This window comes from Leopardus geoffroyi, chromosome D1 (assembly GCF_018350155.1).
Source record: "Leopardus geoffroyi isolate Oge1 chromosome D1, O.geoffroyi_Oge1_pat1.0, whole genome shotgun sequence".
Taxonomy (NCBI): domain Eukaryota; kingdom Metazoa; phylum Chordata; class Mammalia; order Carnivora; family Felidae; genus Leopardus; species Leopardus geoffroyi.
The window spans coordinates 108661942-108689370 of NC_059329.1; the positions used below are offsets into that span (position 1 = coordinate 108661942).

A 27429-nucleotide genomic window follows, 5' to 3' on the forward strand; every position below is an offset into this window, starting at 1 on the left:
CACATTCACACTTGCTGGAATCAGCCCACCAGCCAGGACCCCGGCTGGACTGGAACCCAGGTATTTGGGCCTCCGAGCTCAGTGGTCCTTCACTTCAGGAACCTGCAGTTCCAGGGATGGGGATTTGAATCTGGCTGCTCTTCTGAGCATCTCCCTTCGGCACCAGACTCCAAATAAGAATCCTACAAAGCTGACACAGGTGAACACTCAACTTTGTAGGTTATATTTCTCCTGGCCTAGTTAGACTGTCCTGAAACGCCATGGTATTGAGTCCTGAGGCTTGGAGAATCCTATGGAAGCTGAACCCTGGAACTTGCTTTACCCTGGCGTGGCCTTAGGAATCCCCTGTTCTATCTTAGCTGGGGCCAGAGAGAGACAGCTACTTGCCTGAGGATAATAGCCAGTTGCCAACTCTCCTGCCTCGCAGCCTGATACACTAACTCCTATAATCTCAGGACGGGTTTGGCCTGTCTCTGCCTCAGTTCTCACCTGTGGAATGTTCTCCATCAAGGAAGAAGCCTAGGGAGCTAGGGTGGGGAGTTAGGGCTGGGCCAGAGTTGCTGTGTTTCTGGGTGGTTTGAGGGTCTCCGATAAGCCTTAACAGCACTCGTCACAGGGTCTTTTGAAGATGCTGGGGCTCTGCCTCTAGAGTATGGAGGCATTCTAAGGGATTGGGGCAGCAGGGGAGGGGGGCTCTTGCCCCGGTGGAGGGGGGTAGAGGGTTCCTGGTCAGCAGGCCTCTGCCTACGTAGCAGGCCCAGCTGACCCTGCCCAGTTTCTGTTGTTGCAGCAGCTGACGTGCTGGTGTATCTGGCGGATGACACAGTGGTGCCCCTGGCCGTGGAGAACCTGCCCTCACTTAATGCCCACGAGCTGCACCGGGCTGTCCGTGAGGTCCTACAGCTCCCAGACATCGCCCTGGATGTCTTTGCACTCTGGCTTGTCTCCCCTCTGCTGGGTAAGGCTTGGCAGTCAGAAGCCCAGGCCGGAGGGTTGGAAGGGCAATGACCAGTAGGGAGGGGACAGCTTCCGGAACCTCTGGCCACAGACGTCAGGAGAAAGCGGGACTTCTGTATGCCCTGGAGCTGTCCACCGCTTTTAGGACACCCGGATCCTCTGCCCCCACTGTCTCTCTGCTGGTGGCAGAGAGGGGTCAAGCCTGCCCCTCAGCCTCACTGGTGCTGGACCTGGGGCACGAAGAGGATCAGGACTGGGGGACAGGGATGGAAGGGATCTGCATTCACTGAGCATGTGGTCCATGCCACAACCTGAGCTGGCATTTCTTTAGTATATGTGCTGCCGAAGCGAGCACTCCTGAGCTGGCATTTCTTGAGCAGAATCTCTCCTCACCCTAATGGCCCAGCCCTGTCTTACAGATGAAGAAGGTGAGGTTTGGAGTGGTGGGTTCAGTGACTGGTAGGACCCAGATCAGAATGGAAGCCTGGACAGGGCCTCCTCAGCCAGCCTCTGAACTGCAACCTCCTCGTTGGGGGCAGGGAGGAAGGTGGGCCAAGGAGCAGCCATCCCCGAGGGTGGGGTGAACAGGACGAGTGGGAACTTGACTTTTCTGCATGGGGCGTCCAGCCCTGCTTGGTTTCTGGTCCATGACCACCTGTGTCCTGTCCTTTCAGGCTGAGATCCCAAGGCGGGGAGGCGGTAGCTCTCCACATCCTCAGGCCTGGGGGCGGGGTGGGGGGTGGGGGTGGCCCTGAGGCCTCTGAATAGGGTCCCTGGCCTGCTGGCTCGCACAGGAAGAAGGCCAAAGGAGAGGGTGCCCCAACAGGTGCCAGGGCCAGGCATGTCTGCTGAGCTTAAATATTCTCCTGTCTTGTAGAGGAACAGGGGCAAGAAGGGGGTGATGTGTCCCCCAGGGCCCCTAGTGGTTACCTCTTTGTCAGGCCAGTGGGATTTGTGCCTCTGCCCCAGAGGGAGAATCTCTAGTGACCAGTGGGAGACGGAGTGCCCATCCTGTGTATCTCCATCCTGTCCATGTCCTGTGTCCAACCCCCCACCCTGCCCCGTTGGAGCTTCCTGTCCAGCTGCTACTCTCGCCCACCCTCTTCCTGCTGGCAGGTCTCCTCCACCCATTCCCCATCCAGCTCAGCCTACCCCTTTTCCACCCTCCGGGTGTGGGTCGAAACTGTGAGCCCCTTGGTTTGTATCTTTGGGAAGCTGGTGGTGTCTGTTTCAAGGGTTTCGGCTGGCCCCTGCCCCGCCTCAGGCTCTGTCTGTCCCTGCAGCTGGGCAGCTCCTCCTACTTCCTCCGCCCCCACTCCCTCCTCTTCACATTCCTGTCCCCCCCCCCCCTCGCAAGAACATGAATGGGCTGCCTGTGTGGCCGCCCCGGGTCACCCTGGGGCACCACCCTGTCCAGGAGGAGGGTGGCTAGAGGCCCCAGCGTGAAGTCAGTGCCCACTTGGTTCCCTGGCTGGGTTCGGGAAGGCTGAAAGGCCATTTCTTCTTTGACTCAGGCCCCTCGGAACCCTTGGCTGCCCCCCAACCCCAGAGTGGGTTAAGCTATGACAAATGCCCCAGGGCTGTAAGGGGGGAGGGGTGCTGTGGGCTGGAGCCACCCCTCAAGCTGAATGTTTGGGGAATGTTTGTCCTTCTCAATGCCCTTGTCACTCTGCATGGAACAGGCTCCAGGGACCATCAGTCTCATTCGAGCGAAAGCCTCCAGACAGGAAGGTCCTGTCTGAAAGTGTGTGGGACCGCAGGGTCAGTGTAGTCCTGCTCTGATCACGGGAGTCCCCTGAGCTGCTGGAGCTCGAGATCAGGGCTGGGCTGTAGACAGAAGGAAGGGCACCATTGGCCCCGGTCCAGTCTCCCTCTCAGTGTGTCCAGAGGTCCCAGCTAGTCCGTTACCTTGGTCACCTCACAGGTAGGTCCAGAGCCGCCTCCCAGCACCCCTGTGGCGGCCAGTGATCTAAATGCCGGGGACACAGTGGGAAGCAGGACTAAAGGTGTCCCTGCCCTGGGGGAACTCGCAGTCTGAAGTGTGGTGCAGGAGCTGTGGTCCTGGTTGCCACTAACTCTTGGTGGCCTTGGGCAGGCAGTCTTTCTTTGGACTTCAGTTTCCCACCTGTTCAGTGGATGGTCTCCGTACCCTCTGGCTCTGGCATCCTCTGAGCATCCCGGTGCAAAGCATGTGGAAGCTGAGTGGCCGGGTGGGTAGGGTTGAAGACGGAGCCTTTCTTGGAGGGGAGAGGGCGCTGCCACTGGGTGTGGCAGAGGCGGCGGCAGATGGGTGTGGGCAAGGATCTAGATTGGAAATGAGGGACAAGGAACCACTGGGAAATCTGAATATCTGAGAAACATTGGAGGAGAAAGGGGTGTGAGGAAGCTGAATGCAAGGGTGGATGGGAGACGCTGCAAGCAGGAGGGAGACCAGTTTGGGGGGATTTGGCTACTGTTTTGTGTTAAGATCAGGGACCAGATGGGGGCGCCTGGGTGGCTCAGTTGGTTAAGCAACTGACTTTGGCTCAGGTCGTGATCTCACAGTTCGTGAGTTTAAGTCCCACTCCGGGTGAGTTCGAGCCCCACTTCGGGAGAATACAAGCCGCGCTTTGGGTGAACCCAGCTTCTCTCTCTCTCCCCTCTCTGCCCCTTGCTTACTTGCGCCCTCTCTCTCCCCCCCCTAAAAAAAAAAAAAAAAAAAGATCGGGGATCAGATGGAAGCCCAAAGAACAAAGATAAAGACCCTTGGCTTCATGCTGACAGGATAAGGTGCCCAGCTCCCTGGTGGGGGATGACGGAGGAGATAGGGGTCAGAAGCAGGGTCAGGGGTCAGAAGGCAGGAGTAGCTAGTTGATGGCATGGATATTGCCACTTCCCCACTCCCCTACCTCCAGCAGCCATCCTCATTCATCTGATGGCTTGGAAGTGGCCTCTGACTTCTCAAAGGCTGTGGTCACTGATGCGTAAGGTGAAAGTGCTTTCTTATTCCTGGCCCGGGGTGTCGAGCCCTGGGGCCAGCTGGCTGCCCAGAGTCAAGGGGCCACGAGAGATGCACTTGGCCATTCTGTCCACCCATGTGAGGGCCTGCGGTGGGCCAGCAGTAAAGCAGTGAATGGGATAGAGCCACTCTTGCCCGGGTGACCCGAGGACTCAGCAGCTAGTGGAGCATAGGCAGGGAGGTGACATCAGATAGTGGTAAACGCCGTAAAGGCAGCCACATGAGGGTGTAGTTGGCATGGAGGAAGTTGATGAGGGGAGCTGCCTCAGTGAAGGGTCTGGGGAAGGACACGCTTGAACTGAGACCCAAGCCAGCCAGTCATGTGGGGGGCGGTGTGGGGGGATGCCTGAGGCTGGAGGAACAGCGCGTACAAAGGCCCTGAGGCACCGACATGCTGGGGAGATTCAAGCTATTGAAGAAGGCCGGTATGGCAGGAGCAGAGCGGGAGAAGGAGTGAGGAGGAAATGAGGTGGGCAAGCTGGATGGCATGGAATAAAGGTCAGCCAGAGTTCCTGGGGAGGATGCTGGAGGTGAGGCCTGGAGAGGAGGAAGCCCAGGCTCTGCCAGGGGCAAGAGAGCGCAGCCTCTTGGGTCTGTGGGTCCCAGTTATCAGCTTTGGGCTCTGCTTCCTAATGGCAGTGCTGGGTTCTTCTGTACCACCATCTCTGGCGCTTTCTGTCGGCCGCCGCCTCTCGTGCTGGAGGGAACAGTCAGAGGCTGGTGCTGCCTAGAGCCTGACCCTCTCTCACCTGTTGTGTGACTTTGGACAAGTGACTTAACCTCTCTGTGCCTCATTTCTCTGCCTGAGTGAAACGAGCATAGCGTTCTCACAGAGCAGATGCACGTAAACCACTCGAAATGGTTCGGGGTGCTTGTACCTGCTCAGTGAATACCGGCCACGACGGCCATCGTCGTCGCCTTCGTTCGCGGGTGGCAGTCGTACTGGTCAGAGGCCACACTCACGGCCGCTTCCCCTCTCGTCCCGCAGAGGTGCAGCTGAAGCCCAAGCACCAGCCCTACAAGCTGGGCCGCCAGTGGCCGGAACTGCTGCTGCGTTTTACCGACGCCCCCGATGACGATGTGGCCATGGGTCAGTGCCGCCGCCCGCTGGCCCGCATCTCTCCCAGGCACCTTCAGCCACTCCTTCCAGGGGAAGATCCTTGGTGTGGAGGGGTGGGGGGCAGACTGTGCCAGGGGCCAGGGAGGGCAGCCCCTTGGGCCTTTGGGCCTCACTTACCAGCTTTTGCAGGACCTTGAGGGGAACCCAGGAGGGGGGTGGCCCCGGGGGTCAGCATGCGCATCGAGACAAGCCAGCCTCCCAGTCTCTGGACAGCCCTCCGGCTTTGTCAGTCCTGGTGGGTGAGGGGGGCACTAGGCCTGTCAGGCGAGAGGGCCGGGCCGAGCCGGGGAGCCGGGCGGTGACCCCAGCCTCTCTCCCCAGATGAGCCTTCCCTGCAGTTCCGAAGGAACGTGTTTTTCCCAAAGCGGCGGGAGCTCCAGGTGAGGCGGTGAGCGCCAGGCGGTGCCCCCGTCCCTGGGGCCCTGTGTCCGGCCTCCCCTTGTCCGCAGACCCCTGGACACTGGTGTGCCACCCCGGCTGAGCAGCCCCTCCGTCCCACACCGGCCCACAGATCCACGACGAGGAGGTCCTGCGGCTGCTCTATGAGGAGGCCAAAGGCAACGTGCTGGCCGCACGGTACCCATGTGACGTGGAGGACTGCGAGGCCCTGGGCGCCCTGGTGTGCCGCGTGCAGCTCGGGCCCTACCAGCCTGGCCAGCCCACTGCCTGTGCCGTGAGGTGAGGGCCAGTGGGACCTGAGGCGGGGGCACGGGGTGGGGAGGGTTGTCCTGGAGCCCTGCTTGCAGGTGACCTGACAAGATCTGGAGTCGGGAGGCGTAGGCCCCCTGGGGCTGGCCCTGACGCTGTGTGACCTTGAGCAACTCACCCCACCTCTCTGAGCCTCCTTTTCCTCATCTGCTCTGGGCTGAAGGGCCTGAGAAGTGGGAGCTTTGGGTGAAGTGACACCTGTGAGAGGAGCCCCCAGGTGTGCATGAGGGTGGAGCCTCTATCTGAGGTCAGGAGGGGGGTGAGCTGGTTCTTCCGGGGACTGACCCCCATCACCAATGACCGTCCAGCTTAGTTCCGCACTCCAGGGACGAGGTCCCGTTCCCCGGGCACTCCAGCCTGCGGGCTCTGGGCTTCCCACTCCCTCCCAAGAAGCAGTGCTCTCTGCCGTGACAGTGAGTGTGCCCCAGAAGCCCACCAGGCCGGACTCTGCCCTCCACGGACAATGGTCCTGAGGTTTAGAGGTAATTCCAGTGGAGATGAACTTTCGGCACAGCCTGCTCCTAGACCCCAGACTCCTCCCACCCCAGCACTGTAGTGGGCGGCGTGTTGGGGGAGAGGATGTGCAGAATCAGGGCCCTGTGCCAGGTGACTAAGAGCTGGGGCCCCACAGCGACCACCTGGCTCAGTCGAGCCGGAGGGCTCCCCACGGAGCTGGCTGGGGCTGGTGGCCGTAGGGATCCCGCCCCTCGGGAGTGTCTGCTCCTTTACGCAACCCAAAGTGTTTGTACTTGAGGGACTTTGTCAGCTCTGGATGGATCCAGAGGTGCAGAGGCTCCGGTTAGATCCCCAGACGCCTGTCCTCGTTCTCCTGGCCCGGCCCCGTGTCCTCTGGGCCAACTCACACTCAGGCAGGCCAGTTGTGTATTGGGAGAGGCCTCTTCCCTGACCCACAAGAGTCCTCAGACTCACTCTGACGTCCCCTTCCCTTGGCTGAGCCTCAGGTCCGACCAAAGGAGACACGGTGGCCAGAGCGCTGATGGGCCCGCCCTGAGCCTGCCCAGGCCCCACGGACGGGTGTGGGGAAGGCGGGATTTCCAGATGACAGGCGAGAGTTGTCGCTGGAAGATGGGATACAGGAGCACGAGCAACGAAAGTGCCCACAGCAGCCCCGAGAAGGGCGACGGCCCCCTGGACACCCCTTCTCACACTGCCCCGCTGTTGGCCACCAGGCTGGCGCGAGCTCCTTTCTCACCTCAGCCTTCCCGCTGGCGGGGGTGTTTGGTCATCCAGAAGCCCCAGGAGAGACCCCTCCCTTCTGTGGTGAAAATGGCAACCTCAGCGGTACTTTTTAGGTGCCAGGCACCTGCTGGTTGGTGTCCTCGTTTTATCCCTGGGGAAGCTGGGCCTCTGAGAAGGTCCTCGCTGCCCGAGGACACACCTCCGGCTGCCCCCAGCTGGGAGCAGCTGGCACGCAGCCCGCACAGTCAGAGCGCTGCCTGACGCGGGAACGGTGCGGCTACGCCGAGGTTCTTTATGGTTGCGAGCTTTTCTTCTTGGACCTGTGTTGACGGATTGTGGGTTGACGTGTTTTGTTTTTTTTATGTCCCTCTTTGGCAGAAAATCCGTGGAGAGTTATATGTAGGTCACTGGCTGTCCTGGTTTTTGGTTGTAAAAGTCCCACTAGCTCGGAAATCCAAACCTTCGTGACTCAGTGACACAGACGCTGCGCTGAAACCCTCCGGCCACAGGCTGGCTGTGCGGCGGGCCTGGTCTCGGCTCCCCCTTTGGTGTCCCAGCCTGTCCTCCAGGCCTGTCACCAGCCAGGCTTGCCGCGGGGCTCATGGCAGTGGGCTCTCTGGCGGTCCTCGTCCGGGGCCTCGCCTGCCCCTGCCCGTGAGCGCGACGCACCCTGAGGACCTCGGCACCTCTGGCCAGGCCCCCGCCCCGGAGCCCCGCCTCCCACCGAGCCCCCCACTTCCTTCCTCCGCAGGGAGAAGCTGGACTCCTTCCTCCCTGCCCACCTCTGCAAGCGGGGCCACGGGCTCTTTGCTGCCCTCCGGGGCCGCGGGGCCAAAGCGGGGCCGGGGGAGCAGGGCCTGCTGAACGCCTACTGCAAGGTGAAGGAAGCGGCCGGCGGTGACAGCGGGCGCGGGGCCTCCCTCAGCACCCACTACCGTGCCTACCTCCTCAAGAGCCACGAGCTGCCCTTTTACGGGTGAGCGACCCCCTGGCTGTCATCGTCCTGGGCAGCCACGGCCACGGGGCCTCCGCTGTCTCCTCCCCTGACAGCCCAACAGTCTGCACGGCCTGCCAGGGTGCCCACCTCTGCGCCCGCCGAGCTCTGTCCTCACGTGAGGCTTGTCTTGGTGCCAGCACCTCGGGCCCCACGGGGACCGAGCCGGACCCCTGTCCTCCCCTTGCACCTGTCCCAGGCCAGGCGGCAAACCTCCTTCCACCCGCCACGGTCACCTGGCTGTTGGGCCCGCGGACCTTGCGTGTGGCCAGTTCTCTCACGCCACCAACAGTGGTCGGTGGCTCTCGGGTACCTGCTGCGTGCCAGCAATCGAGGCGCTGGCGATACCTCGGTGAGCAGAGAGACGCGGGCCCTGCCTGGTGAGGCCGCCTTTCCGGTGGGAAGTCAGACAGCAGCAGAAGTAGAGACCTCAGGTGGCACGAGCGGCAGCTGGGTGACCGGCGAGGACAGTGTGGCCGTGCCCCGAAGGGGAGATATGGCTCAGGCCGGGTGGTAATAACACAGGAGGTGAGACGTGGTCAGATGCCGGGTGTTTGAGGGTACAGCCGACAGGATTTGTTAGACAGACGGACAGTGGGACAGATGAAGGCGAGGAGGCAGAACTCCAGGTGTCTGGCGTGAGCACATGAACGATGGTGTCATCAGCCGAGATAGGACCGTGCCACGGAGCGGGTTGGGGAAGGTTTGGGGGTTTGGATTTGGACGTGTTGATTTTGAGATGCTCGCTAGATACCCAGCTGGCGATTCCGGGCGGGCAGTTAGGTTTCTGAGTCTAGAGTCAGGTAGTCATTGGTGAGCATCAGCATCTGGGCGGTTTGAAACCTGGAGCCTGAAGACATGGCCAAGGAGGTGCGAGTGGACAGGCGCAAGGAGGCCCCGGGATGGCGAGGCGGGCGGGTGGGTCTCTACGAGCCAGGCAGAGGGAAGTGTCAGGGAGGAGGAGGTGACCAAGCATCGCACGCTACCGCTTCCGGGTCGAATTCAACGTGCCCTGGGTGGCTGATGGTTGACCTTGGTTTCAGCATCGTGGGGGTGGCAGCGGGTGGAGGAGAGTGAGAAGAGACAGGAGACAGTGGTGTGGCTGGCTCCTTCAGGGGTCGGTGCTGTGCAGTGGATTCCAGAGATGCAGCCTTTATGGGTGGATGCGGGGGCAGAGGCTTTTAATTTTTATGGTGAGCGATTGTGTGTGTACAGATCAGGCTGATCCGACAGAGGGTGAGAAACTGAGATGAGGGTAGCCAAGTGGCTGCTTCTGGTTGCTTCCGTGTCCTCAGTGAGGTAGGAGTCCCAGCCATCCGCTGAACCTGTAGAAGTCTTCCAGGAGCAGGGACAGGAGCAAGGCTGCTCTCAGGACCCAGAGGAGCACGTGCTTGTCTCCAGGCCAGTCCCGGAGCGAGGGTGCAGGCTGTCACAGAGAGTGGGACTCAGCAAGGGCTCTGGTTTCGCCTGGTGCGAGGGGGCGGCAGGCCAGGCAGACATAGGAGAGTGAAGGACGTGGCAGGGCAGGGGGAGAGGGTGGCGGCTCAGTGAGGTGGTGTGCCGAGGCCACTATACCTTTTTCCCTTCCCCGTGTCAAGCCCTGAAGCCTCCCTGAGTGGCCCCTGTCCCCTCATGGCCCCGAGCAGGTACAACTTGACCCCACTGCTGCTGAAGGGTCTTGGCTTGACAGACCGTGGGCGGCGGAGTTCTCCCAACCTGATACGGCCTGGCAGCTGCCAGCAGCCTCAGCCCCATCCCCTCCTGGCGGTTCCCCGGATGTAGCCTCCTCTGTCCCACCCCCAGGTTCACACTCTTCTCTCCGTCTGAGGTGCCTGCCCTTCTCTGTGACGCTCCTCTCCTCCCCCTGCCTGTTCAAGCCCTCCTGTCCTGCATGGCCAGTGCAGATGCCACCACCTCCAGGAAGCCTCCCTCCCACCCCCTCTCTGTTTCTCCCTCCCCAGGGGCAGGTTTCCATTTAACCGTCGGTCACCAAAATGGCTTAAACTTCTCATATGCCCAGGGCAGGGCCTGGCCACAGCATTGAGGAGGGTGACCCCGGACGGTCTGTTCCTGGTGCGGGAGGTGACCGGCTAATGGCAGTTCCCCTTCCCAGGTGTGCCTTCTTCCATGGTGAGGTTGACAAGCCGGCCCACGGCTTTTTGCACCGGGGCGGGCGAAAGCCGGTGGTGGTGGCCATCAGTCTGGAGGGCGTGCATGTCATCGACAGCAGGGAGAAGGTACCTCCAGCTTCTCCAGGGTGGGACCTGGGTTGGGGGAGCAGGGAGCCTCACTGGAGAGGGCACGGGGTGCTCACGCGGGCCTTCCTGCTTCTCGCGGGCTGGTGGTTGGCCCGGAGGCAGACTGGGTGGCCTGTGTGGCTTCCCTCCCCCTCGGGCGGTCCCTGGGGCTTCCAGTGTCATCCCGGGAGCTTCCTTGGGGTCTGCTCTAGGTCAGCTTTTCTGTCAGCACGCTAGGCAGGAGGGCAGCTAGGGAAAGGGGAGGCTGGGGCTGGGATTAAAGCCTCTGGGTGGAGGGTGTCTGGCCTGGCCTGGCCACTCTGCCGGACCAATGGCTGGAGACTAGCTATTGGTTTTCCAGAAAAGCCTCATGACTAGAAGCCCTCTCCGGCTGCCAGAGTCGGGCTTCTTCCCCTGTATTTGGCATAGGCTGTCGGTTGGTTCCCTGCGTAGATGGTGGTGTCGGCATCCTGCCCTGTGGGGCAGTTTCTCTGCACTTGGGCCAGAGTCTCTCCTAAGCCAGCAGAAAAGTTTTGGGTGACTTACCCCCAGAGAGGGACCCCAGCCCCTCCTGGGCACTTGTGCCCAAGTATGCTGGGCCCAGAGCCCAGCTCGGCCTGCTGAGACGCTACCCAGCTGATCTCATGGAAAAGCCCCCTACTCCCCACCCCTTCCCCCACGTGACTGCCCCAACTGTCAAGGGCTTGACTGGCTGGTGAGTAGTGCCATGGGTCAGGGGCTCTCAGCCTCCCCAGACCACAACCCCCTTTGAGGGTTTGATGAAAGTGGGGACTCCTCCGAGAAACTCGTACAGGAATATAGACTCAGCCTTGGGGGTAAATAGCCTGGCCAAGCGTCCCCTCCTGGTGTCACGTGAGCAGGCTGGAGTGGGGGAATGGACTCGGCTCCGAGAACCCAAGCTCTGTGTCTCCCGCTGGCCAGCACGTCCTGCTGGGCCTGCGTTTCCAGGAGCTGTCGTGGGACCACACCTCTCCCGAGGAGGAGGAGTCTGTCCTGTGGCTAGAGTTCGATGGGGACAACGAGGGCACCCCGGTCAACAGGCTGCTCAAGATCTACTCCAAGCAGGTAGTGGGCATTGCCTGCACCGGGGGCGAGGTCGGGGTGGGGTAGCCTGGGCTCAAGGGGTCCCAGGCTACTGGAGGCTCCGGGCTGGCTGACAAGGAGGCGAGAGGGCTGCCGAGCGCCTGGGGACCAGGGGAGCTGACGTCAGCTGAGCCAGAGCCACTCTTGCGAGTCAGAGGCCCGGTTTGCAGATGCCGTGCTGGGCTTGTGGCTGTGTGACCAGCCGGCACTGGCTCCAGTCCTCGAGGCCCCCTGGGAGTTGGGTGCTCTCAGAGGAGAAGTGGGCGTGGCAGGGCGAAGGCCCCTCGGCACCTTTGTTTCACTCTGTGCACACGGCCCTCATCCCTGCACCTCCCTGCTGCGAGCCCAGTGGCCTCTGCCTTGCCACACCCAGTACACAGATGGCTGTCCTCCGTCCCCGGCTCAGCTTGACCGTGAGCTCTTGGACACTCCTGTCCCCTGCAGTGACTCCTCTGACCCCCTGGCCTATAGCATCACAAAGTCTTCCCTCTCACGGCTTTGCATACACGACTGTCCCCACTTCTGCTGATGATTCTGTCATTTTTACATCACTAGGCTAGACCCCTTTTCAAAGTAAATGTGTTATTGTATCATCTGTAGAGAAAAGTTACCAAATCCTAAGTGTATGACTCAACGGGTTTTCTGAAAATAAACCCACGTAACACCTTTCAGATTGCGAAAAAGAACCAGGACCCCAGGAGACCCCTCGAGCCTCCTCCCAGCAAGGGCCCCCCCATCCTGACTTGTTTCACCCTCAAGTCTTTCTGCCTGTTTTTGAACCTTCTGGCACAGGCTCCCTCAGTTTGTTCTCTTCTGTCTGGTTTCTTCTGCTCAGTGGTGTGTTTGTGAGCTCTGTCCCTCCTGCAGGCGGCAGTGGCTTGATCTTTTGGAGAGGCTCTCCAATGTCCCATCGTCCACGTTCACCAGCCTTGACTTTCCCACTCCATTGCTGATGGACACTTGGATTTCCCGTTTGGGGCTGTTGCCAGCAACGCTGTCGTGATCACTGTCGTGCGTGTGCTTTGTGCGCATACGTGGGCGTCCCCCTGGGAGTGGCATGGCTGGGCCCCCAGGTCAGCACACGCTCACTTGAGGAGACACTGCCAAGCCGTCCACAGCCGTCACGCAGATGTGTGCCTGCCACTCCTTGTCCCTCCATTTCAAGTTAATTTATTTTTTTTATTTTTTTTTCAATGTTTATTTATTTTTGGGACAGAGAGAGACAGAGCATGAATGGGGGAAGGGCAGAGAGAGAGGGAGACACAGAATCGGAAACAGGCTCCAGGCTCTGAGCCATCAGCCCAGAGCCCGACGCGGGGCTCGAACCCACGGACCGCGAGATCGTGACCTGGCTGAAGTCGGACGCTCAACCGACTACGCCACCCAGGCGCCCCTTTAAGCATTATGTTTTAATTGATTTGTTTAAAAATTTTTTTTTACGTTTTATTTATTTTTGAGACAGGGAGAGACAGAGCATGAATGGGGGAGGGTCAGAGAGAGAGGGAGACACAGAATCGGAAACAGGCTCCAGGCTCTGAGCCATCAGCCCAGAGCCTGACGCGGGGCTCGAACTCACGGACCGCGAGATCGTGACCTGGCTGAAGTCGGACGCTTAACCGACTGCGCCACCCAGGCGCCCCTCAAGTTAATTTTTTACGTGAAGTGTGATGTATAGATCAACATTCTCTGTCTCTTTTTTTTTCTTTTTGTTCCAGCATTATCTGTTCAAAAGGCTACCCTGTCTTCATTGAATTGCCCTGTGTCTCTGTTGAAATTCAGTTGGCCAAGTGTGTGTGGGTCTATTTCTGGATTGTCTATTCTGTGCCCTTGATCTATGTGTTTGTCTTTCACTAATAATCCCACCGTACTGATGACTGAAACTTAATAGTAAACTTGAAATCAGGTAGTATGATTTCTAGGACTTTGTTCTTTTCCAAAATTGTTTTTGACCATCCCAGTTCCTTTGCATTTTCATATAAATTTCAGAAAAAGCTTGTTGATTGTTACCCTTCCTCCCCCCAAAAAAGTCTTCTGAGATTTAGATTAAGATTCCATTGAATCTGTAGATTAATTTTGGAGAGAATTAACATCCTAAATCTTCCAGGGCAATAATTTCTACGTCTCCCTTTATTTGGCTTTGATTTCTTTCACTAATATTTTATAGTTGTCAGCATAGAGATATTGTACATCTTTTATTATATTTATCCTTAAGGTTGTCTTGTTTTTTCTTTCTTTCTCTTTTTCTTTCTTTCTTTCTCTCTCTCTTTCTTTCTTTCTTTCTTTCTTTCTTTCTTTCTTTCTTTCTTTCCTTGGTGCTACCCTAGATGGTACTTTTTTATTTATTTTTATTTATTTGTTTTTTTGGAACATAAAAAAATTTCTTCTTCTCTCACGTAACATTATAGGTAGGCAGTCCAGATCTGTTATTGTGAACTCAGAGTCCTTTAACTTTCTTTCTCCACCACGCATATTCTCTTCCCTTAAATTTACCTCATGGTCCAGGATGGCTGCTTCAACTCCAGCCATCACATCTACATGCTCCACAACAGGAAGAAGAAAAAGGGAGAGGCAAACATCCCCTCTTTAAATATCAATCTTCGGTTCATTGTGGTATGTAGAAGTACAGTTGATTTGGAGGCACCTGGTACCTAGGTTGAGCATCTGTCTGATCCTTGATTTCAGTTTAGGTCATGATCCCAGGGTTGTGGAATCGAGCCCCGCATCAGGCTCTGCTGAGCTTAGAGCCTGCTTAAGATCCTCTCTCTCTCCCTCTGCCCCTTTCCTGTGCTCACTCTTTCTCTAAAAGAAAAAAACAAAAAGAAATACAATTGATTGTGGTATCTACACATTCATATATCCTGCAACTTTGTTAAATTCACTCGCTGGTTTTAATAGTTTTGTTGCAGATTCTTTGGGGTTTTCTCTGTAGACAGTCATGTCATGTGTAATAGGGGCGGTTGTATTCTGACCCTCCAGTGTGTGTGCCTCTGTTTGTCTTGACTGATTCCACTCCTGGACTTCCAGTACAGTGTTGGGTAGGTGTGAGCAGACATCCTGACTTGCTCCTGACCTTGGGCGGGAGTATGTTTGGTCTTGCTCGAAATATGTATGGTGTTAGCTGCAGGTTTTTCACAGACACCCCCATCTGGTCGAGGAAGGCTAATAGTCCCTTCTGTTACTGGTCTGCCAGGCTTTATCCTGAATGGATATTAATTTGTTCAGATGTGGGGTCGTTTTAATGGCAGGCTCCCTGGACCTCAGAAGCATCACGCTGTGATTGAGGTTTTGTTCCAGGGAACTTTGAGGGCTTCCCCGTTGTGCTTACAGCCCCGTATCCTCTGTTCCCACTGGCTGCCCTCCCACTCACCAGCCTCAGCCCTGTGACCTGACCACCACCGCCTTCCTCATGGGCCTGCAGGTTCTTCTCTCAGACAACTCCCTCCATTCCTTCCACCCAGGACGCCCAGCCTGAGCCCTCTTCCTGCCTTCCTTATCGTCTCCGCGCAGCTGAGTTTCTTTCCCATCTGGCCTGACTGCTGCCACCCATGGCACTCGGCCTTCCTGCCTAGAATGCTCTTTCTCGCCCAGCCCACCTCCCAGACCTGAGACAGGGACCCCTACTCATCCTCCAGGACTGACCTCCGAAGTCACCCCAGGCGGATGCCTCCCCTGTCCCTCTGCCCACAGAGCACCTGACCCCCCCTTCCTTTATTATGTAAATGGCGTTTGTTTCCGCATCGGCCTCCCCCAGCAGAAGGCAGGGGCCCGTCCATCTTACCCGTCTCGCCCTGCAGAGTATGGGAAGGCCGTGTCCTGGGCCATGGCTCACCGCCCAGGCCTCAGGGTGGCCCCTTTCTCCTCCCCAGGCTGAGCTCATGAGCGGCCTCATCGAGTACTGCATTGAGCTGAACCAGACTTCAGAGCTCGCCGCCCCCCAGGAGACTGTGTCCGGCCCGCCCGCGGCCGCCAGCTCCCTGCCATCTTCTGCTCAGCGCCCGCAGCTGCAGAGGCAGGGCAGCGTGGTGTGCAGCCGCCTCCAGCATCTCTCCACCATCGACTACGTGGAGGAAGGTGAGCATGCGCACGCGTACACACACGACGTGCACACGCACACACATGACACGCGCGTGCACATGCACATATGCGCGCCACGGGGAGCCCCGGGGACAGCGAGGTAGGGTCCAGTTGCCAGGGACCTCAACGGGAGAAGGAGTGAAGCTGGGTGAGGGTCGCATCTTGTGAGCTCTGTGATTGGGAATGGGGGCCTCTGGGGCCCTGGCGGGAGAGTCCTTTTCTGGCCCTGTCACTGTTGCGTCCACAGATGTTCCCTGCAGCGGTGTCCAGATGTGACAAACTAGAAATGACCGACGTCAGTTAGTTCGGTGTGGGGACAGAAACAAGGGGGCCACATCCAGTAGAATCAGGGCAGCTGGTAAAAAAGAGGGCTGAGTGCAGGGTGATGTCCCAGTCCGGGCCCTGGAGCAGACAGAGGACGTTTATAAGGAAACTGGGGAAGTCCCGAAGTATGTAGTTCAGTTCATCATATCGTACTGGGGTTTATGTTTTAGTTTTGGCAAATGTGAGACGGCGACGGAGGATGCCAGCCTCAGGAGAAGCCAGATGAGGGCAAATGGGAACTCTTTGTATGATTATCTTTGCAACTTCTCGATAAATCTGGTTTTATTCCAAAATAAGATTTTAAATGCAATAACAAAGACCTACGTTTAAATGGCAAGATGTCGGGGCGCCTGGGTGGCTCCGTCAGTTGAGCATCCAACTTCAGCTCGGGTCACGGTCTTACGACTTGTGGGTTTGAGCCCCAGGCTCTGACAGCTCAGAGCCTGGAGCCTGCTTCGGTTTGTGTCTCCCTCGCTCTCTCTCTGCCCCTCCCCTGCTCACCTTCTGCCTCTCTCTCTCTCTCTCTCTCTCAAAAATTAAACATTAAAAAATTTTTAATAAATGGCAAGATGTTCACAAAATAAGACCCAAGTAATAAAAATCAGGTAATAGGACAGCCCCACGTAAGACTGCATCCGTGTACAGGAGGAGGGGGATGTGCCAGCCCTGGTGGTGAATTGTTGTAACTTTTGCTTTTTCTTTGTGCGTCTTTGCAGTATTTACATATCTTATGACAGGCACGTCATTTTTTAAAAACTTTTTTGAAGTTTATTTATTTTTGAGAGACAGAGCAAGCAACAGGAGGGGCAGAGAGAAAGGGAGAGAGAGAATCCCAAGCAGGCTCTATACTGTCAGTGCAGAGCCCAATGCGGGGCTTGAACTCACAAACTGTGAGATGGTGACCTGAGCCAAAACCAAGAGTCGGACGCTTGACTGACTGAACCACCCAGGCACCCCTACATTTTTTACGAGAAGCACGTCATTTTTTTTAAATTTGTATTTATTTTTTTTTGAGAGAAACAGAGAACGAGTGGGGGAGGGGCAAAGAGAGAGGGAGAGGCAGAATCCGAAGCAGGCTCCAGGCTCCGAGCTGTCAGCACAGAACCCGACGCGGGGCTCGAACTCACAAATGGTGAGATCATGACCTGAGCCGAAGTGGGACACTTAACTGATGAGCCACCCGGGTGCCCCAAGCACGTCATCTTTTATAATCAGAAACAGCAAAATAATTTTTCAATAACGGAACTGTTTCCCCCATTGTAGTCTTCCTTGGAATGGCCAGCAGGCACTGTCACCCAGCTCCCTGGTGTGGGACATGACCGTTATCTCCAGTTGTGAGCCACTACAAACAATGTAGCCATGGCTAAATCCTTGCTTAGAATCCAAACCGATTCCTTGGGACAAATTCCTAGAGACGGCGTTGCGGTATCAGACCGCGTGCCCGCTTGCACCCCTCCCAGTAGACAGCGCGCACGGGCCTCCACCCCCTCTCTGTCACACCGAAAGAGACCTTTTTGGGTTGGTATTTGAATATCGGTGAAGTTGGACCATTTTTATGTGCTTGGATTATTGTTCATTTCTGTTGTCTATTTTTCTTTCGTTGCTTGATTTTTTTTAGTCAGCATCGTATGTTAATGTGGTATGTTTGTTGATAATTAACGAGCCAATACTGATACAGTATTATTATTAAAACCTTTCTTCTTTTTTTTTTTTTTAATGTTTATTTATTTTTGACAGAGAGAGAGAGACAGAACATGAACAGGGGAGGGTCAGAGAGAGAGGGAGACACAGAATCTGAAACAGGCTCCAGGCTCTGAGCTGTCAGCACAGAGCCCGACGTGGGGCTCGAACTCACAAACCGCGAGATCATGACCTGAGCTGAAGTCGGACGCTCAACTGACGGAGCCACCCAGGCGCCCCTAAAGTCCTTCATTCTAACCTAATGTCCCTTTTCAAGGTGGCAGGATCCCATCCAAGACACTACACTACACTTAGCTTCGTGTCTCTGTAGGCACCTCTGGGCTGTGGTAGCTTGTCAGATTTCCCTTGTTTTTGATGACCTTGACAGTTTTGAGGACGACTCTGTGGGGATATTGTAGGATGCCGTGTTATTGGAATTTGCCTGATGTTTTCCTCGTGATTAGGCAGGAGCTGTGGGCTGGGGAGGGAGATCACAGAGGTAAAGAGTGCCATTTTTATCACATCACATCAAAGGTGCATTATCACCATGACTTGTGACAGTTGGTGTTGACCTTGGTCACCTGGCCTGAAATTCTAACTTGTAAGAATTCTTTCTGTCTTATCGAGGTTCACCTCGAACCAGTTGTCTGTGTTGTAGGTGTTTTGTTTCTTTGGTCTGTTCTTTTGTTTATTTTTGAGAGAGAGAGAGAGCACAAGCAGGGGAGTGGCAGAGAGGGGGACAGAGGATCCGAAGCAGGGTCCGCACTGACAGCAGAGAGCCCGATGCGGGGCTCGAACTCACGAACCATGAGATCAACCCGAGCTGAGGTCGGACATTAACCGACTGAGCCACCCAGGGGCCCCTCTTTGGTCTGCTCTTGAACTGGGCAGACCAAAAGCTCCTCAGACAGCACAGCTGGCCCAGCATCAAATGAAAACCCGAAACGGCCTCCAATTTGCAAGGCTGGCCGCACTCCCCACCCTCCCCATCGTGGGCAGAAGAGCTGGGGTCCGGGACTGAGGCTCAGACAGTTGGTGGATGCGGTGAGGGAGACTGGGTCTGCACCGGCTCTGGAAGGAGCCAGGCCCTGGAGCCGGAATCCAGGCTCCCGGGGGGCGCGGACCAGCCCACCCCGGGAAGCCCTCCCTCAGCGCGGTCCTCTTGTTCCTTGATAGGTCAGCAGATCAAGCGGGTGAAACCGAAGCGCACCACGTCCTTCTTCAGCCGGCAGCTGTCCGTGGGCCAGGGGAGCTACACCGTGGTGCAGCCCGCTGACAGCCTGGAGCAGGGCTGAGGGCAGCGGTGCCAGGCGGAGGGTGGCACCCGGAGGCCCCCTGGGGCCTGGCCGAGGGCCCTTCTCCCCGAGGGGCGGGACCAGGCTGCGGCTCTGGCGTCGGGCAAGAGGGCCACCTCGAGCGGGAGGAAGTGGCTTCTGTGCCTGGGATGGGACGCGGGCTGGGCGGAGCTGGCCGGGGGCTCCTGCAGGGTCTTTTTTGGACTTCCCCGGGACTCGGCCCCACTGCCGTCTCAGGAGCATCTGAGGAGGCTCTGGCCGCCTCCCCCCAGCCAGGGACTTGTCTTCGTGCCCCTCTCGAGATGGACAGTGTCCCCTGCTCTGAAGTCCTCAGTGGCGGCTCTGATGGCAGGTGGCCGATGAATAGGGTTCGGGACCTGTAGATCCAGTGTGTGTCTTTGGTCTCTTCCCTGGACTTTGGTGACCACATCCCTGCATTCCTTCTGCCGCACCCCCCCCCCCCCGCCCCACAACCTGCTGCCAGTCTGGGCATGGCTCTTTGGGCAGGAAGGGGCCCTCGTGCATTGAACCACAGGAGGAACAGAGAAGGCGAGGCCCCTCACCCATACCCTCCTTTGCCAGATGAAACTAGAGGGAGCCAGGCAGGGCCTGGCTCAGGGGGCATTCTGTGCCCCTCACTCAGGCCCCTTGTGCCAGGACACCCTCTGACCGGAAGGAAAATGCCTTTTTGCCAGCCTTTGGTGACAACGCTGTGCCGGGAGGTGGCCGTCCTGTGGACCAACACGCCGCCAGACCCACACTTCACACTTGGACAGGCTCCCAACCACCCTGGGCTTCAGGTTTTAGTTTTGCTCCTTTTTCATCTGCTTTAGTTCTGAGAAGCCTGTGACCTCTGGGGGCAACTTGAGAGAATGCTCCCGCCAACCTCAGAGCTACTGGCTTTCCTTCAAGATGGTGCAATGGTGTCCATCCGCGTGACCCTTTGGGGTGGCCTGTGCGCAAGGATGTCCCGTGTGAGCTGGTCTCATCTTTGCGGGGACATTGTAGGGAGGCTGGATGTGGCACTGGGTGTGGCTTTTCCCCTGCCTCACGTTCCTGTCTTCGCCCAGAGGAGCCAGGCTGGCAGAGGGCCGGCCTTCCCAGCCCCTCGGCTCCTCCGTGGTGGCTCCATGGCTCTCACGGTGCTTGCTGGGACTTTCCGCGGGGAAGAGGCAGGCCCAGCGGATCACTGGGCTCGGCCTTGTTCTCCCCTCCCCTGGAGAGCCTGGGCAGAGGAAACGCCAACTTGGCTCCAGGGGCGGAGCCCACTCACTTCCTCTTCCTTTTGGTGACTTTTGCACACTCCAGATGTTCTGAGGGGGGCTTGCCTCCGGCAGTAGGGACTTGTGTTGCTTGTTATAATAAATAGGTATCCGAGTCTTCTGGAATGTCCCAGCCAGGGAACATCTTATCTCCCCTCCTAGAATCACTGGACCTGAGTGGCTGCCCCGCCCGGCACGGCATACAGCCATCTGGTTATCTCTTCCCACTCGCTGTTTTGACCCAGGTGAATGTTTATCTGCTGGTCTGGCTGTGAGGGGCGGGTGTGGACCCATTACTTGTTTTTACTGTTTGGCCTCTCTGCTGTTCTCTGAGCATCCCTTGTGACGTGACCTTTTCTGCCTGGCCTTTGGGACAAAGCAGTATTTCACCAAGTGCCCTTTGAATATTCTCATTCTTTTGTATCATGTGACTCATTAATAATAAATGAACTTCCAGCAAACTCTGGGTGGTTCACGTTATGAAATACCAGGAGTGTGTTAAGTACAGCCTGCGAGTTGATTATAGGCTGCACGTTTGCTTTTTATTAAATACGTGTCAAGGTATACAGCGCTCTGGGCTGCAGAGTGGAATTCGATGGAGAACCCAGAGTGAGGTTTTCCAGTGTCGGTGGCTGGGCAGGGACTTCCAGGGTAAGAAGGTCCAGGAGGGGTTTGGTGGTTCATGGTGGGAACCAAGGGGGTAGGTCTTCAGGGAGGCAGGGGAACGAACCACCGATGGTGGGCAGGCCTTTGTCCCCTGTCCCTCATGGCCTAAGCCATACTGCCATGGCCTGTCAGAGCCCTGCCCTCCCGTTCCTCTTCACACCTCGGGGTTGGGGCTGAGGGCACAGTCTGGACACCAGTGCCTAGCCGAGAGGCCAGAGAACCCAGGAGGCTTTGGGGTGATTTTTGTGCCCACCCCGAGGATGCCTCGTGCCCCAGGCCTCGCCAGGAAGTGGTTTGTTTGCCATAGATCCTGTCGTGGGCGCCCACAGGCTTTGGCCCTGGAGGGTGAGCCTGTGTGGGGTTTGGAGTTCACACTTGAGCGGGTTGGGAGCCAGAAGGAGCAAGTCACGCGTCTCTGTGGCTGTGAGGTCCCGGGACTAGGGCCCCTCCCCTATCCTGCCTCCCTCCGTGAGGTCCGCCATCTGGCAAGGGCAGCATGATGCACGATTGTGGGCATTTCCTGGAGCCTCCACTCCTTGCCCTTTAAGAAGGCCATGACCCGTCTCATAGGGTTGTTGGGGTGCTTGAGGGTCTGGCGATGACTAGGCACTTGATGGGTGTTAGCTGTTTTCGTCTCTACAAGTCACATGTCTGGACACCGGCAGGGAAAACAGGATCCACCCGAGAGGCCAGGGCCTGCCGACAGCGCGGACACCCCCACTCTGGTGGGTGAGGGGGTACCAACGGCCTGGAGCCTGGCCCACCTGGAGCCCCTCCCTCTTTCCCGGCCCGTCAGCCCTCGCCACCTGTATTCGTTTCCTGCGGCCGCCGTAACAAATGGGCGTAACCTTAGTGGCTGAAAACCACACACATTCATCACCTCACAGTTCTGTAGCCCGAAGTCCAAAATGAGTCTCACTGGACTAAGGTCAAGGTATCGACAGGGCCTCATTGCTTCTGGGGCTTCTAGGGGAGAAGCTGTTTTCCTTTCCTTTTGCGGCTTCTAGAGGCAGCCTGCTCTCCTTGCCTGGTGGCCCCTTCCTCCATGCGGGGTCCTCACATCTCTCTCTTCTCCCCTCACAAGGTCCAGGGGCCCGTGTGATCACACCGAGCCAGTGTGGACAATCCGGGTTCATCTCCCTGTCAACAGCCGCTGACTAGCACCTGGCATCCCTCTTTGCCACATAACCTAACACTCGCAGGCTCTGGGGACCGGGACACAGACATCTTGGAGGGACCTTATTCTGCCTACCGCGCCGCCCCTCCCGCCACAGCCCTGCACCACTTCGTGCTCCGGGCCCGCCACGTTTTGCCTCCTCTGCCGTCTCTGACCAGGCCTCGTCCCACACCCTGCACCGGTGGCTTGGCGAGCAGCAGCGGCTGCCTGTCCGTGGGCAGGCTCAAGCTGACTGGGGGACCCCCTTCCAGGACCACCGCCAGTTCTCCAGCTGGTTCACGGGCCTAAGTTCAGAATGTGCCCCCCCGCCCCCGCCCCCCGGAGCCGCATACCGCTTCAGCCATCAGCGGGCTGGCCCTCACAGAAGGGCCTTTGTGCTCCCTCTGTAGCCACCGTGCACGACAGCAGGAGAGGACACTGTCCACCCTACACGATGTGTCCCCCTCCACCCCCGGGCCGGCCGACCCTTACAAACCGCCCCCTGTGACCTATACGGGACCCGGCGGGAGGAGAGGGAGAGGCTGGCTGCCGGGGAGGCCTTTCCATTCTCTGAGGGCTCCGCGCCGAGCCTGGGATCCCAATTCCAGGCACCCTTGAGATGACCAAAGAGGGGCCTGGGGAGGGAGCCCAGCTGAGAACCAGATCCCCTTGGGGAGCGCGGCTCTGCATGGCAAGGCGGCTGCCGGAAGTTCCCCTGGAAGTCGGCTTCCTGGTCCGGGAGGCGCTCCGCCCCCTTTCTTTCCACTCAGGCATCTGCCCACACTGTGTAGTGCTCTCCCTCTGTGTCCCCCATGGGTCTTGGGTCACGCATCCCCCTGAGGTGGCACCAGCCCAAGTCCCTGCTCCGAGCAGGGGGCCAGCAACACCTGACTGGATGGTGAGGACGGCAACATGAACAGCAGGGCCTCTGCCGCGTCCTTCCACCCTCCCACCCCCCCCTACCACCCCCCACCTCTCCCCCCCCATCCCAGATCTTCTGCACACAGACGAGGGCCTGCCCAGAGCCTGCCATCTGGAATGAATGAAGGCCAAGCATCAGGGCCCTCCCTCCCTCCCTCCTAAGGCTCTGAGAGGGCCTATCAGTGTGTTCAGTGGTTTTGTAAAATATGCAGAAGTAGGATTTAAAGATTATTTTTCTGAAGGGACCTTCAGAAACTAAAACTAAAACCTAAACTTCATAAGCTACAGTCCACACAAATCCTAGATTGGTCTCTGCCCACCCAGAGATACTGGCCCCACTTGCTTTTAAACTTTTTTTGTTTGGGGGGCACCTGAGTGGCTCAGTCAGTTAAGGGTCTGACTTCGGCTCACGTCGTGATCTCGTGGTTCATGAGTTCGAGCCCCGTTTTGGGCTGTGTGCTGACAGCTCAGAGCCTGGAGCCTGCTTCGGATTCCGTGTCTCCCTGTCTCTCTGCCCCTCCCCTGCTCATGCTCTGTCTCTCTCACAAAAGTAAATAAACTTTAAAAAAATTTGTTTAAATAAATAAAGCTTTTGTTTTTATTTTGAAAGAGAGAGCGTGCACGCAAGTGGGAGCGGGGCAGAGAAAGAAGGAGAGAGAATCCCAAACAGGCTCTAAGCTGTCAGCGCAGAGCCTGACGCGGGTCTCAAACTCGTGAACTGTGAGATTAGGACCTGAGCTGAAATCAAGAGCTGGATGCTTAACCCACAGCCACCCAGGTGCCCCTCCACTTGTTTTTAGAACATACCCCACCATCTCCCCACTCGGGGGGCTTGGCTTGGCACTCTTTAACCCCCTCCCCACCTTGGCTTCTCAACAACCCCCCCCCCCCCCCAGCCCACATTCCCTTCACCCAAGCTTCTCACCCTGGACAGGTGACTTCCCCCGGGATCAGATCTTTCTCCCTGGGAAGGCCAAGACCCCATTCATTGTCTGACTCCTCCTCCCTGCTGTGCAGCCTTAGGCAAATTATATCACCTTTCTGGGCCTCCATTTCCTCATCTCTAAAATGGGGACGGTAGCAATACCTACTCCTCCCCTTCGTGGGGGAGGTATGATGCCTGTCTAATGGTTTCTTCCCACGCCCAAGGGCAGAGCACTGTGTTTTGCATACCTCTGCAAATGAGAGGCAGGCACCTGTTTGCAGAGGCAGGAGAGGTGGCGGCAGAGTCAGGATCCCCCACCATTGTGAGGCCGGAAGTCCTCTCCGTGAGCCCCAGTTTCTTCCTCCGTGAAGTGAGGGCGATCACCCCTCCTTTATGAGGTTGTGGGTGACGTTGGGTAACAGATGTGAAACCACCTGGAACCCGCGTGGCTGCATCTTTATGTGATTTTGTCGGGCTCGTCCATTCACTCATCCCTGAAGACGGACCGTGTTCCAGAAGTCATTTTCATGCATCTCTCTTCCACCTGCCTTAGGTTCCTGGGGCTGTCATAACAAAGTGCCCCAAGCTGGTGGGCTTCAAACAATAGAAATTTATGGTCTCACAGTTCTGGAAGCCAGAAGTCCGAAACCAGGAGGCCAGCAGGGCCATGCTCCCTCTGAAAGCCGCAGAGGAATCCTTCCTTCCCCTTCCTAGCTTCCGGTGCTTTTCTGGCAATCCTTGGCTTGCGCCGCATAAACCCAATCCCTGCCTTCATCACATGGCTCCTCCCTGCGTGTGTCTGTCTTCCTGTCGCCGTCTTTTTTTTTTTTTTTTTTTTTAATTTTTTTTTTTCAACGTTTATTTATTTTTTTGGGGACAGAGAGAGACAGAGCATGAACGGGGGAGGGGCAGAGAGAGAGGGAGACACAGAATCAGAAACAGCCTCCAGGCTCTGAACCATCAGCCCAGAGCCTGACGCGGGGCTCGAACTCATGGACCGCGAGATCGTGACCTGGCTGAAGTCAGACGCTTAACCGACTGCGCCACCCAGGCGCCCCATCTGTCGCCGTCTTCTTAAAAGGCCACCGGTCATGTTGGGTTGGGGGCACACCTTCTGCCACTTCATCTTAACTCAGTACATCTGCAACAACCCTATTTCCAACTGAGGTCACATTCTGAGGTCCCAAGAGTTAGGACTTGAACACATCTTTTTGCAGGGGACCCAATTCAACCTATAACACCACCCTAATAGATTACTATCTTGGTCTCCTTTGGTGGGGCTTTTTAGTACATCAAAGTTTGTTATTTTAAAATTTATTGAGGCACCTGGGTGGCTGAGTCAGTTGGGTGTCCAACCTTGGCCCAGGTCATGATCCCCGTGCTTTGTGGGTTCGAGCCCCTCCTCGGGCTCTGTGCTGACAGGCTCGGAGCCTAGAGTCTGCTTTGGATCCTGTGTCTCCCTCTCTCTCTGCCCCTCCCCCACTCTGTCTCTCTGTCTCCCAAAATAAATAAACGTTAAAAAAAATGATAAAGTTCATTTATTTGAGAGAAAAAGAGCACGAGCACACAGTGGTGGGGGTGGGGTGGGAGGGTGTGGCAGGGAGAGAAGAGGAGAGAGAATCCCAAGCAGGCTCCAAGCTGTCAGCGCAGAGCCCGATGTGGGGCTCATGCTCACGAACTGTGAGATCATGACTTGAGCCGAAATCAGGAGTTGGACACTTAACCGGCTGAGCCACCCAGGTGCCCAAAAGTTTGTTTTTAAAATACCAGCAATAGAGCCTGCTTGGGATTCTCTCCTCTCTCTCTCTCTCTGCCCCTATCCATGCTTTTGTGCTCTCTCTCAAAATAAATAACTAAACTTTTTTTTTTTTAATTTTTTAACGTTTATTTGTTTTTGAGACAGAGAGAGAGCATGAACGGGGGAGGGTCAGAGAGAGAGGGAGACACAGAATCTGAAACAGGCTCCAGGCTCTGAGCAGTCAGCACAGAGCCCGACGCGGGGCTCGAACTCACGGACCGCGAGATCATGACCTGAGCCGAAGTCGGATGCTCAACCGACTGAGCCACCCAGGCGCCCCACTAAACATTTTTTTAAAATAATAAAATAAGGGATGCCTGGGTAGCTCAGTCGGTTAAGCGTCTGACTTCGGCTCAGGTCATGATCTCACGGTCCGTGAGTTCGAGCCCCGCGTTGGGCTCTGTGCTGACAGCTTGGAGCCTGGAGCCTCAGATTCTGTGTCTCCCTCTCTCTCTGCCTCTCCCCTGCTTGTGTTCTGTCTCTCTCTCAAAAGTAAATAAAACCATTAAAAATTTTTTTTAAGTAATAATAAAATACCAGCTGCCCTTGGGTTGCCCTGGTGGCTTATGTCTACCAGCCTAGCACACACAGCCTGGCTCAGCCAGCACCCGGCTCCAGAGGTCCCCAGACCAGAAGAGGCCCATGGCGGTCAGTGCAGGGGTACTGGGACTTCAGGGCCCCCAGACCCCCTAACTCTTCAGAACTCGAACAGCAGAGGTCCCTGGAACAGTCTACACAGGCAATCCCTTCTGAGGCCGGGGCAGTTCCGGGTCATTCTCCACCACTTACAGCATCCGGGACCCTTGGGCAGGCCTTCCCAATCTCGGCCTCTCAGCTGATCGGTCACAGGCGGCTCCTGCCTCAACCGCACGCAGCGCCTCAGATCCCGCCACAGGGGGAGGGTTTGGCGCTTCGTGCTGCTGCAGCCAGCGGTGTGCCAGCGTGGGGAGACACCCACAGGAGGCCAGAAGCCACACTGGATTCAGAATATGGCAGAGCAACCGCGCAAGGTTGCATGCTCAGTCTGAGAAGCCAAGGCCTCAAGGCACACAGATAGAGCTGGCGAGGGGAGGTCTGCAGTGACCGTGACAGGGAGCACTTCTAGATGCCCCTGCAAAAGGAGTTGAGAGAATTAGTGACTGAGTTGCCCAAAGGGTGTCAGCTCGGAGTCCAGTCGGCTTTGCAGGGGACACTGGGGATGGGAACACAGATGACCAGGAATATAAGCCACTTTGCACCTGACCGATGAGCTGGCCACACCCAGACAGGGGGAGACAAAGGAAACAGACAACAGATAGGGAGGGGGGTCTCGGTGATCAGAGAAGCCTTCCTAGAGGAGAGGGCCTGAGAGATCCCATAAAATAGAGAAAAAATGGAGCACAGTGAGAGGGTACAGGCACAAAGCAGGGGGAGCCACGCAGAGCCTGGCTGTGACCTTGAGCCTGAAAGACACTGCCAGCCCTAAGCCAAGGGAAGTGGGAGACTTCATGGCAGATTCTCACTGCTCCTCCTTCTCCCAGGCAAGGAGGACATTTTAGAGCTGCCTGACACTTTCTCCCTGTCCAGATCAGGTCCACACTTCAGAGAATGCAGGCGGATTACCCCAATGTCACCCAGAACAGGATGGCAGGGTTGGGCCTGGGTCAGGACTTAAGTTTTAAGCAGCAAGTTGCATGCCCCAAGGTTGGCTGCCCTTTTTTTGACCCCATCAGGTTGACACTGAGGCAGTGGGAAGGGCGGGGTACGCAGAGTTGGGGAGAGTCTGCCTGCAGGTCCAGATATAGCCAGAAGGGGGCAGCTGAGCCCGCCCTTTGCTCCTCCAAGCTCCTCCAGCGGGGCTGCAGAGGCAGTGAGCCGGCATTTCCTGCCCAGATCCCTGGAACCTGGAACCCGGGGCAGAATCTCCCCCGGCGGGGGAGGAGGGGAGGGGTCCGGTCTGGCGCTGCATTCGTTCCCACCCCCCCCCCCCCAACCCCTTTCAGGGCAGTGGCCCTGGCTCCTGACCACCAC

General features: G+C 57.2%; 1 protein-coding gene across 7 annotated transcripts in view; it reads left to right on the forward strand.

Moving 5' to 3' along the window:
* Positions 1-27429, forward strand: part of FRMD8 (FERM domain containing 8) — a 37776-nt gene that overhangs the window by 6242 nt on the left and 4105 nt on the right. For 2 of the 7 annotated variants that reach the window (XM_045485920.1, XM_045485924.1), the window contains exons 3-11: positions 791-958; positions 4944-5045; positions 5397-5455; positions 5587-5753; positions 7735-7959; positions 10091-10214; positions 11157-11300; positions 15185-15389; positions 18573-20414. In XM_045485920.1, coding sequence (XP_045341876.1) covers positions 791-958; positions 4944-5045; positions 5397-5455; positions 5587-5753; positions 7735-7959; positions 10091-10214; positions 11157-11300; positions 15185-15389; positions 18573-18691 — 1313 coding nt within the window. In that variant the 3' untranslated portion in view covers positions 18692-20414. Of the gene's footprint in view, positions 1-790; positions 959-4943; positions 5046-5396; positions 5456-5586; positions 5754-7734; positions 7960-10090; positions 10215-11156; positions 11301-14776; positions 14975-15184; positions 15390-18572; positions 20415-27429 lie in introns of those variants that run through there. The other 5 variants (XM_045485921.1, XM_045485925.1, XM_045485922.1 and 2 more) reach the window with 3 other exon arrangements.